Source organism: Schistocerca gregaria, chromosome 6 (genome assembly GCF_023897955.1).
Source record: "Schistocerca gregaria isolate iqSchGreg1 chromosome 6, iqSchGreg1.2, whole genome shotgun sequence".
NCBI lineage: Eukaryota > Metazoa > Arthropoda > Insecta > Orthoptera > Acrididae > Schistocerca > Schistocerca gregaria.
The window spans coordinates 306,677,133-306,689,933 of record NC_064925.1 but is presented as its reverse complement, the minus strand read 5'-3'; the positions used below and the strand labels follow the sequence as shown (position 1 = coordinate 306,689,933).

Genomic DNA, 12,801 nt, shown 5'->3' with positions numbered 1-12,801 from the left:
GGGTTGCACACAGCTCTGCAGTACGTTAACGTGCGCTCCATACATACCATATGGATGGATGTGCGTGCGTGCGCGAGTATATACCTATCCTTTTTTTCCCCTAAGGTAACTCTTTCCGCTCCTGGGATTGGAATGACTCCTTACCCTCTCCCTTAAAACCCACTTCCTTTCATCTTTCCCTCTCCTTCCCTCTTTCCTGAAGAAGCAACTGTCAGTTGCGAAAGCTACAAATTCTGTGTGTGTGTGTGTGTTTGTGTGTTTTATTTATTGTGCCTATCTACCGGCGCTTTCCCGCTTGGTAAGTCTTGGAATCTTTGTTTTTAATATATTTTTCCCGTTTGGAAGTTTCTTTCTATTTTATATATATCACTTTAACCTCATGTTACCCTTTCCACCTTCTAATACCATGTCAACCTCACAACATCTCTACAACAACCCCATTAAATTTTATTTACATTCCCTCCGCAAACATGCCTTCACCCTAGCCAGATTACGCTCTCATATTTTATTTACTCAGGCTTAATCCTCCTTTCCATCAGTCCTTACACCATTTCCGAACTGCACAATCCATAGCCCTCACCCACCTAATCCTTCACCTATACATGGACTCTGCCAATGAACACACCCATCAACTCCTATCCCAAATCAGTCCTCAATCTTTCCTCTCCCACATCCACACCAGCTGTTCATTGCATCCTCCTACAGGCCAACCGCTAATTAGAACAGCATGCCACCCTCCACCTCAAAAAACTATCCAATCTCCTGGTTTCCCAACTCCGGAAAGGCAACTCACTCACCCTCCACAACCTTTCCAACAAACCTCAACCACCTCCTCATTGCACACAGACCCAGTCTCTCCCATCTACTCCATCTCCCACTTGCAGCTCCACTCCCCCCAACACCTCAAAATTCTAGTCAACACAATCTGGAACCACAACACCCCAATTCAGTAGTTAACCTTTAATCCAAACCTCTCTCCCAATCCGAAACCTCTGTCCTATCCAAAGGCCTCACCTTCAGCCCCACTCCCAGGTTCAACCAAACTGCCCTTGACAAAGATTTACTGTCCTACACTCATATTCTCTACTGGAAATATCACTTTTGCCACGAAGAAAAATAATCCTGATCCCACTCCTAATGATCCAACTCCCCAAGACACTATCCAAATTGAACCCTGCCTGGAACAGTTCCGTCCTCCATCACAGCGGGACCCACCTCCTCTTCCTCAAAAACACCCTCTCCAAACCTTCCAGGAATTTCTCACTTCCAGCCTTGCCTCTCAATCTTTCTTGAAAAACCTTAATCCTACTCCCAAGATCACCACAGCCAAAGCCCAGGCTAACCGTGATCTGAAAGCTGACCGATCCATCATCATTCTTCCGGCTGACAAGGGTTCCACGACCGTGGTACTTGATCGTCGGGAGTATGTGGCTGAGGGACTGCGTCAGCTTTCAGACAACTCTACATACAAAGTTTGCCAAGGTAATCCCATTCCTGATGTCCAGGCGGAGCTTCAAGGAATCCTCAGAACCTTAGGCCCCCTACAAAACCTTTCCCTGACTCCATCATCAAACTCCTGACCCCACCAACACCTCGCACTTCTACCTTCTACCTACTTCCTAAAATTCACAAACCCAAACATCCTGGCCGCCCCACTGTAGCTGGTTACCAAGCCCCCACAGAACGTATCTCTGCCTACGTAGATCAACACCTTCAACCCATTACATGCCTTCTCCCATCCTTCATCAAAGACACCAACCACTTTCTCGAACGCCTGGAATCCTTACCCAGTCTGTTACCCCCGGAAACCATCCTTGTAACCATTGATGCTACTTCCCTATATACAAATATACTGCACGTCCAGGGCCTCGCTGCAATGGAGCACTTCCTATCACGCCGATCGCCTGCCACCTTACCTAAAACGTCTTTCCTCATCACCTTAGCCAGCTTCATCCTGACCCATAACTTCTTCACTTTTGAAGGTCAGACATACCAACAATTAAAGGGAACAGCCATGGGTACCAGGATGGCCCCCTCGTATGCCAACCTATTTATGGGTCGCTTAGAGGAAGCCTTCTTGGTTACCCAAGCCTGCCAACCCAAAGTTTGGTATAGATTTATTGATGACATCGTAATGATCTGGACTCACAGTGAAGAACAACTCCAGAATTTCCTCTCCAACCTGGACTCCTTTGGTTCCATCAGATTCACCTGATCCTACTCCAAATCCCATGCCACTTTCCTAGACATTGACCTCCATCTGTCCAATGGCCAGCTTCACACATCCGTCCACATCAAACCCACCAACAAGCAACAGTACCTCCATTATGACAGCTGCCACCCATTCCATATCAAACTGTCCCTTCCCTACAGCCTAGGCCTTCGTGGCAAACGAATCTGCTCCAGTCCTGAATCCCTGGACCATTACACCAACAACCTGAAAACAGCTTTCGCATCCCGCAACTACCCTCCCGACCTGGTACAGAAGCAAATAACCAGAGCCACTTCGTCATCCCCTCAAACCCAGAACCTCTCACAGAAGAACCCCAAAAGTGCCCCACTTGTGACAGGATACTTCCCAGGACTGGACCAGACTCTGAATGTGGCTCTCCATCAGGGATACAACTTCCTAAAATCCTGCCCCGAAATGAGATCCATCCTTCATGAAAACCGCCCCACTCCACCAATAGTGTCTTTCCGCCGTCCACCTAACCTTCGTAACCTCTTGGTTCATCCCTATGAAATCCCCAAACCACCTTCCCTCTGGCTCCTACCCTTGTAACTGCCCCCGGTGTAAAACCTGTCCTATGCACCCTCCCACCACCTACTCCAGTCCTGTAACTCTGAAGGTGTACACGATCAAAGGCAGAGCCACGTGTGAAAGCACCCACGTGCTTTACCAACTGACCTGCCTACACTGACGCTTTCTATGTGGGAATGACCAGCAACAACCTGTCCATTGGCATGAATGGACACAAGCAGACAGTGTTTGTTGGTAATGAGGATCACCCTGTGGCTAAACATGCCTTGGTGCACAGCCAGCACATCTTGGCACAGTGTTACACCGTCCGAGTTATCTGGATACTTCCCACCAACACCAACCTATCCGAACTCCAGAGATGGGAACTTGCCCTTCAATATATCCTCTCTTCTCATTATCCACCAGGCCTCAATCTCCGCTAATTTCAAGTTACTGCCACCTGTCATTCATCATCATCTTTGCCTCCACACTTCCGCCTTGACTTACATCTCTGCCCATACTCTTTGCCTTCAAATATGTCTGCTTGTGTGTGTGTGTGTGTGTGTGTGTGTGTGTGTGTGTGTGTGTGTGTGTGTGTGTTTTATTCATTGTGAATATCTACCGGCGCTTTCCCGCTTGGTAAGTCTTGGAATCTTTGTTTCCTGGAAATGGAAAAAAGAACACATTCACACCGGTGTGTCAGACCCACCATACTTGCTCCGGACACTACGAGAGGGCTGTACAAGCAATGATCACACGCACGGCACAGCGGACACACCAGGAACCGCGGTGTTGGCCGTTGACTGGCGCTAGCTGCGCAGCATTTGTACACCGCCGCCGTCAGTGTCAGCCAGTTTGCCATGGCATACAGAGCTCCATCGCAGTCTTTAACACTGGTAGCATGCCACGACAGCGTGGACGTGAACCGTATGTGCAGTTGACGGACTTTGAGCGAGGGCATATAGTGAGCATGCGCGAGGCCGGGTGGACGTACTGCCGAATTGCTCAACACGTAGGGCGTTAGGTCTCCACAGTACATCGATGTTGTCGCCAGTCGTCAGCGGAAGGTGCACGTGCCCGTCGACCTGGGACCGGACCGCAGCGAGGCACGGATGCACGCCAAGACCGTAGGATCCTACGCAGTGCCGTAGGGGACCGCACCGCCACTTCCCAGCAAATTAGGGACACTGTTGCTCCTGGGGTATCGGCGAGGACCATTCGCAACCGTCTCCATGAAGCTGGGCTACGGTCCCGCACACCGTTAGGCCGTCTTCTGCTCACATCGTGCAGCCCGCCTCCAGTGGCGTCGCGACAGGCGTGAATGGAGGGACGAATGGAGACGTGTCGTCTTCAGCGATGGGAGTCGCTTCTGCCTTGGTGCCAATGATGGTCGTATGCGTGTTTGGCACCATGCAGGCGAGCGCCACAATCTGGACTGCATACGACTGAGGCACACAGGGCCAACACCCGGCATCATGGTGTGGGGAGCGTCTCCTACACTGGCCGTACACCTCTGGTGATCATCGAGGGGACACTGAATAGTGCACGGTACATCCAAACCGTCATCGAACCCATCGTTCTACCATTCCTAGACCGGCAAGGGAACTTGCTGTTCCAACAGGACAATGCACGTCCGCATGTATCCCGTGCCACCCAACGTGCTCTAGAAGGTGTAAGTCAACTACCCTGGCCAGCAAGATCTCCGGATCTGTCCCCCATTGAGCATGTTTGGGACTGGATGAAGCGTCGTCTCACGCGGTCTCCATGTCCAGCACGAACGCTGGTCCTACTGAGGCGCCAGGTGGAAATGGCATGGCAAGCCGTTCCACAGGACTACATCCAGCATCTCTACGATCGTCTTCATGGGAGAATAGCAGCCTGCATTGCTGCGAAAGGTGGATATACACTGTTCTAGTGTCGACATTGTGCATGCTCTGTTGCCTGTGTCTATGTGCCTGTGGTTCTGTCAGTGTGATCATGTGATGTATCTGACCCCAGGAATGTGTCAAAGTTTCCCCTTCCTGGGACAATGAATTCACGGTGTTCTTATTTCAATTTCCAGGAGTGTGTGTATATATATATATATATATATACACACACACACACACACACCCCTAATGTCTTTTATGACTCATGAGTCAATACAGCTGAAGTTAAGACTTGATATAGCTTAAGTAAATTATTTGCTTGGCAACAGCAAGCAATAAATGTGTGGTAAGTATTAGATGACTACACATCTTGCAGGGGTCTACAGAGGGAACTGAACATTCATTTCTCAATATATTTATTCTTTAAATGTATTTGTTGCTAAAAATAAAATACAATTTCAGGAGAGATGCCCTTTTCACAACAATAATGTTCGATGTAATTTGCTGACATGCTTCGCCTGCTTATCTGAGATTCACAGATCTGTATTCCACCTGCAGATGTATACGGCAGTAAATCATAAAATCACCGAAGACTTAAAAGAAAATTTTAAAGAAACACGTTATTACTTGCACCTATCAGATTATTTACAAGCAAAGACTGAAAATCCATGGTTCTAGATACTCTTTGAGAAGCACAATTCCGGAGATACTGAGCAAGATGCAATATATTAGCAGCAAGAACTTAAGTGTAACTAAGTCCCTGTTTCACTTACACATAGGAAGAATTATTGTTGGTGGGCCTCTGTATTAGTTCTAATCTCTCAAATTTTCTCTCCATGGTCATTTCACCAGATGTGTGGGAGGACATAACATATTATTGGACTCTCTGTGATGCAGAACACCTCCCTTGTAGCACCTTCCACTGGAGTTTGTCGAGCATCTCTGTAATGCTCTCTCGCTGACAAAACAAAACTGACTAAACACGCTGCTCTTCACTGGATATTTTCTATCTCATCTATCAATCCTATCTGGTAAGGGTCAAAGACAGATGAATAATACTTAAGAATTGGTCAAAGAAGCACCTCTTAAGCCACTTCCTTCGTGGATAAGATAAATTTCCTAAAGATTCTTCCCGTGAGTCATATGCTGGCATTGGCTTTTTCTACTATTTGACTATTCAGAGTGACCTTCAATGGAATGACCACATAAAACAGTCTCAGGTATTTTGTGGTAGATACGGTTCCAAGAAAATTTTCATCAATAGAATGCTCGTGCAGTAGTGGATTTCTTTTCCTATGTATGCAAAATATAAAACATTTACTGATGTTCATAAACTGCACCATAGCATTATTCTCTTACAGGCAACAGCAGTATTTGCCAGATTCCCATGATTTCTACTATATCATTTATTAGCATTATGAAATAATTTCTAGATCAATAAATAAATCAAATGTAGATGTGAAATACATTAATTGTTATCAGTGAACTGTTGTGTGTAACTTTTATCCTCTTCACAAAGTACGAGTAGTATGTAAAGTTTAATGATAATTGTTACGAAAGGGACTATAAAACCACTTTTCAAGCAAGGAAGTAGGAGAAATTGTGTTAATTATAGAGAAATCACTTTATTATCATGCTCTCAAGACAATGGAAAAGATTACTGTGAAAAATTAAGATCATTTGTTAGAAAACTAGTATGAAGAGAAACAACATTTATTCAGAAGCAGCACAGGAACAAAAGGTCTTATATCTGCACTAAGGCAGATAATGGAAAGTAACAGGAAAAAGATGAATACCTCAATCGTGTATCTGGATTTGGAAGTAGTATATGACAATGCCAAGGTGTAATTTTGGACATTTGTGGGGGACCGAACAGTGAAGTCGTCAGTCCCATGATCTAGGGTGGAAGAAACAATGACAGGAACAACAAGAAAAGCACAGTCAGGTTGATGAGAAAGGACAATGTGCAAACAAAGGGGCATAAGGAATGTCAGGGCAGCAGGAAGAATGAAAAATAGTATGTGGAGGAAAAAGAATGACACAGAGTAACTACGCACAATGGAGCGCTGGCCCATCCTGGTCCCGACACCATACCACACCATGATTGCAACTTAACAGGGACACAGATATAAGACTGGGTGTAACCGTATGAGGGTCACCCACTGCTATCTAGGACAAGAAAGACGGGAGGCCGTATTCAGTGCGAATGTCCCAAAGGAAAGTGCAGTAGAGGAAGAGAGATATTGATCACTTAGTAGCAGAGGGGAAGGGGTGTTCCGCTCAACTACAAAGAGATGGCAGTGGCTTATTACCAAGTAAAGAACTATGGGTTTATCTGGTATGACTTGACATGAATGAAGACAACAGAAGATGAAAGATTACCCCCGGGATAGGCAGGGGGTAGGGGATGGAGACGGAGGTGGAGGTGGAGGGTACGCCGCATAGTCAGAGTCCCCTTGATTGCAAGAAGTAAATGGAATTTGACGTAATGCTGCAAACTCACCACTGGAGGGATCACAGAAAATGCGAAGTAGTCGTCTGGTATACAGCAAGATTGATGTTTTGTAACTGCAGCCATATGTTTCACTTTAAGAACTCACTGCAATGGGGCTTCATAAATCTGTGAGCTAGGGAGGGGAAGGGCGGTGGGGGGGAGGGGAGGAAAAAAAAATCCTTTCGTCTTTCCCTCTCCTTCCCTTTTCCCCGATGACGCAACCTTGGGTTGCGAATGCTTTTAATTTGTGTGTGTTGTATGTGTTTTTTATCGTGTCTATCAACATACCATCGCTTTCTCGTTTGGTAAGATACAGCATTTTTGTTTTTTATATGTATTTTTTCCCCACGTGGAATGTTTTCCATGCAAAATGAGAACTTTAGAACTGCTGGGCTGGGACTCCTTCCCCACACTCCTATCTATTAATACTTTCATCCCATAGGTATAGTTTCTTCAAGGAATGAGAGGTCTATTACCAGCGAACGAGAAGTTTTTAGAGTCTCTCAAACATGACCTGTGAAATTTTTTAGGGCTGATCGTTTGCTGCATAGACAGTTTTCCTTCTCCTTATTTTTCTTACGTGTTCGTACTTCCAGAATATCTTTAAGATACATGCAGATTTCACCACAAAAAGCATACTAAAATTATTGCCTTACTGAAGAAAGAGAAAATTAATGCTACATATGGCACACATCCAAAATATATACTTGGTTTATTAGTAAAGCTCAAACTTTTTATCATTTTCACTCTTAGATTTCTGCTAAAATTAACTTTCACTTTGACTATACTCTCCATAATTACAGGAACTCCGAGTCTGAATCTCGCCTTTTAGACTACTGAAACTTCTCATTTCTTAATGGTAGCTTCAAGTGACATCCCCTTCCCTAAATTGTAGAGCGCGCGCGCCCACACACACACACACACACACACACACACACACACACACACACACACACACACACACACACACAGAGAGAGAGAGAGAGAGAGAGAGAGAGAGAGAGAGAGAGAGAGAGAGAGATAATTCTGGTCTAGCAAGTGATCAGAAAATAAAACAAGTTACTTGCCCTTTGTCAATAATAGTGTAACACTTGCTCATTTGTCCCTTTGATTATCCATTGTCAGGATTTTGCATTTGAAATTTTAATAGCAAACATGCAGAACAAGCATGGTTAAACATTATTTACATGTGTTAAAAGCTCTTCTTCCAGGTATATTAGTAATGGCAATTTACAGAATAAAACCGAACAGCCCAAGCAGTACTGCAATTCCCCAAAAATGCTGTAGCTGGGGAGCAATTTATGTCTACATGTCTACAAGATTCAAGTATACAACTGAGTAATTAGGTATAGAACATCAATATTTCAGATAAAGCTATGTAAAGCATAAACCTGGTAAGTATCAAATGTTTCTTCACAACTAAAAATGAGCTTAATCCTGTTTCTTCCTATTATAAAATTTAGTCTTAACACACACTCACCCACACAAAGAGCATAATTTTTTCCCACCTTCCCAAAGATAAATAATGATTAAGTTCTTCATCAATCATGGGTGCTTAGAATTGAGAATCTGAGAAATGAAAGAACTGTTCTTGTTAAAGCCAGTATCAGAACTTAAGCAATATACATGAGCTTTATTTAAGATTAAATAGATAATGACTGGTTCATACAATTGAGAATGAAATAGAACAGAAAAGCAATAGTCTTAACCGCATTCGTGTGTGATCCACATCACCATATCGGTGCAGCTGTATTATTTAATAACATGTACTTGATGATTCCCAATCAGATGCTTGCAATTTTCCTGTTTTGTATAAACTATGATTATCAAATATAGAGCTGTTATGGAATTATTTTTTTTTTTTTTTTTTTTTTTTTACACACATTCCTATGACTTGATTAAACGAACAGTCATATGTATGTCTGAAAAAGGAATTATGTGACTCTAAAACTGACAAAATATTGTACACAAACAATAAATATACACAGCTGTATGGAAACAAAAAATTCTTAGGTAACCTATGAGAGAGTGCAAGTATGCGAGACAGAGAACTTCCATCAAGGTAGCTGACTAAGTGACAGTGTGTGACTTTTTCTCTGCAGAAGGAACCCAAGTTCTGAAATCTAACGTTATAAATTTCCACTTTCAGTGTTTCTATCGGCAGTATTAGAAATGTTGCCTCCTGAGAAGTATGTACTGTCTAAATTTTCACAGTTCTCTCAAGTAAAACTGAAATTGTGCATTTTACCTCAATTTCTGTGTGTCACATGCAACCTTACTCAAATATATATGGATTATTGTAATTATACAATGCTGATCAACATATGCACACAGGAAAGAGCAAAACTGAGCATTTCCTTCACAGGGCAGAAATGGAGGCAAGTTTTAGGGTAACACCAAATACTGTAAAATGTAAAAAGAATCGCGCACAGTCATTAAGACCCTAAAACAGTTTGTTATTATTATTTCAGTAAAAAACTTACCTTGCCCAAAACCCAGTGCTCCGTATACGCCTAAGTAGAGATCCCTCTTCGCTGTATCTGAAGTGTTAGCAACATAATCTGCATCATTTGACCAGATAGATAGCCAGATGTTAGTACCAATTGAAAATGCTTGAAATACAAAGTTAAATAATATTGTGGCCAACGAGAGAAATATGCCCACAGATTTCAGGTAATGTGAGTAAACTGCCCATTTCACCTGGAAAGATACAATAGACACATTACACAGTAATAGAGATAAGTTTCAAAGAAATTAATTATTATTAACTAATTACACCTGCATGACAGTATCATTGTTAACAATGGATACAAACTAAAGTACCATTGTTAGCACTGAACAAAAAGCAGGAACAGAACACTAAGCAATATTACAATAACACAAGTTCCAGGAGGGAAACAATAGGAATGAAGAATGGCAACCACTCAGCTGAAAGTAACCGATGACTGGTGCATAGAATCACATAACAGTAGCGAGACATTGCGTTCTCTCTGGTTACTACTATTTTTCTAGTTTTAGAGACACACACTTGATCAATCTTACTCAAACGCCCTTAGGTGTGGTGAGATTAGCTGATCAGCAAATGGTGTTCGGTGTGACAGGAGTGGTACAAGAATATATGTGTACAGCAACTAGGAGGGGCAATATGTATGGGGGCAAGATGAGTGTTGGAACATGAGGGAAAGACAAGGAAATGGGCAGAAGTGGCTCTCAGGGGCAAGACAGAGAGAGAGACAGTGAAGAGAAGAGGGGGGACTAAACTACAAGATTTGAGCATGGCAGGTGCAGTGTGAATATTATCAGGCAAGCAAATGTAAGGACATAAATACAGCCATGAGAGGGAGACTACCCGAGGTTTAAACCCTTTCCAATCCAACGGCAAGTGATGCCTGACATTGCAAATTTTGTTTTCCCCTTTAATGTCAAACTTCATTCAACATGATTTTTCATAGCTCTCACGTGTTTCGTTCTCGAATCTGACTGTACTAATCATCAGAGCTGGATAGTACTGCCATTCAAGAAAGCCTGTGTTAACTATATCTAACTGTAGTAGTTGTGTTGTGAGGAAAGTTTTAATTATCATATTACGTTAGTAGGCGCGAAATGGCTAGTTCTTCACACACGGTACTTTAAGAGGAACAGATTTTAGAGCTTTAGAGGAATGTCTAAGTGAAAACAAAAGTGACAACAATTCATTTGTGAACAGTCCAATTGAGATGACTATAAAAATACACACTGAAGATTTTTTTTAATGAAAAGTTTTTTATTGTAACGCTTATGCAAATATACTTGAATGAAAGCACACCATTTGTTCTAATACATACTCTAAAAAATTGACAGTCAGTGGGCTCATTCTGTGACATGCTCACTGACTGTGGGGGCAATTGAAATAGGAATGCAAGAAGGCACCCTCTGTCTTCATTACAGAGTACAAAGAGCTAAATGAGTGGGATTTCCAAGAACAAAGAATATGAAACTTCTGGCAGATTGAAACTGTTATATCAGAGTGGGACACTAAACCAGAACCTACACCTACTGCAAGAAAATACTCTGAGCTATCCAAGCAACTTACGAACTGCCCTTGCAGCTTTGTTTTGGCAGTACCTCTATCTTACTTTCCAAACTTCACAAGAATTTCTTCTGCAAACCTTGAAGGTCTAGTACACTACGAAGAAAGAAAATTTCAGAGACTAGGGGAATGCTTTCAGAATGAGTTTTCACTCTGTAGCAGATACAATCACTTTAAACTTTCTGGCAGATTAAAACTACATGCCAGACTAGGACTCTCACCCAGTATCTTTGTCTTTCAAACACAAATGCTCTACAAACTCAGCTATCTTAGCGCAACTCAAAAATCACCCTCACAGAATTTATGATGTTTGGGAAGTGCGACAGTAGGCTGGAAAGTAAAGAACACATGTTTGTAGAATGTGACCTAAATGACCTTAAAAACATAGCAGGTGGCATGAGTAAGGTAATGTCCCCCTCTATGTGCATGGGCAGTCTGAATGTGTCGCATGCACCCAGTGGCTTTACAGTACTGAAAGTACTGGGATGCATTCTACTTCTCTGCGAACATGAGTTAAAAAGCATGCCATTATGGACTTAACTGCTGAAAAAGCCACTCCTATTGAGATTCATCAACATTTAAAGGCTCTTTATGGTGGTGGTGCTGTCAGTAGGTCTACTGTAAACTGGAAAGTAGAAAATTTTGCCATAGCAGGTCTGCAAAATCCATAATTGTTGATGAAACACACACTGAACGTCTGATCACTGCCACAGATGATATACATTGCAAACTCATAAACAATCTGATGCAAAATGAGCAATAAACCATGCTGAAGCATTTTGTAAATCATACTGGGATATCCAAGGAATACGTCAGTTTTATTATTGAAAAATTACGATACCATAAAATCATCGAATAATGGATGGAACCAGCATCAATTGCGACGTCGTAAGCAACTTTTGCTGCGCTACTGTGAGAAAGAAGACTAACTTTCTTTTGAATACTGCCATGGGAAATGAGTCACAGATCCATCATTACAACCAGAAGAGAAAAGACAGAGCACTGAATGTCAATATCGTCTCCTCCTCTGGCAAAAAAGATCAAAACACAAATATCCACAAAAAAATTTCTTTTGATTATGTTTTGAGATTCTCACCGAGTTTATGAGTCCGATTATCAGGTACAGCTCAGTACATGGAGAGACAAACATCCAACATCCAGTTCATCATGCTAAGAGGCAGACTAGTGCCAATAATCTTGCAACATAACAATAATCGTCCACCCACCTCGCACGCAACTGAAGAGGCTCTGCAAAAACTAAAGTTCGAATCTACTCCACACCCTCCTTACCCTCTAGATCTTAAGCCTTGCAAATTATTTTTTTCTTCTTGCTCACTTTGCTTAATATTACTGTTTTCTTAAGGTTACTTTATTCATAACAGTGTTATGCAATTGGTTTCAATTCCGTATCTTACCACTTTTTAATATCAAATTTCGTTTCTCAGCTTTGTTTTACACCTGATTAATCTGAGATTAATCATAACAATGGTATTAAGCAACTGTATTGCATCCCTGATGTATCTCATGTTTCAAAGAATGTGAGAAACCATTTGACAATTTCCAATCACATCATTCTTCGGAAACAAGTCACTGTAGATAACAATCTGCTAGTTCCAGTTGTCTCCACTGA

General features: G+C 42.5%; 1 protein-coding gene across 4 annotated transcripts in view; it reads right to left on the bottom strand.

Moving 5' to 3' along the window:
- LOC126277931 (multidrug resistance-associated protein 1) overlaps positions 1 to 12,801 on the bottom strand; it is a 342,566-nt gene that overhangs the window by 71,928 nt on the left and 257,837 nt on the right. For all 4 annotated transcript variants that reach the window (XM_049977512.1, XM_049977511.1, XM_049977509.1 and 1 more), the window contains exon 21: positions 9,586 to 9,802. In XM_049977512.1, the coding sequence (XP_049833469.1) occupies positions 9,586 to 9,802 (217 nt within the window). The remainder of the gene's footprint in view (positions 1 to 9,585; positions 9,803 to 12,801) is intronic.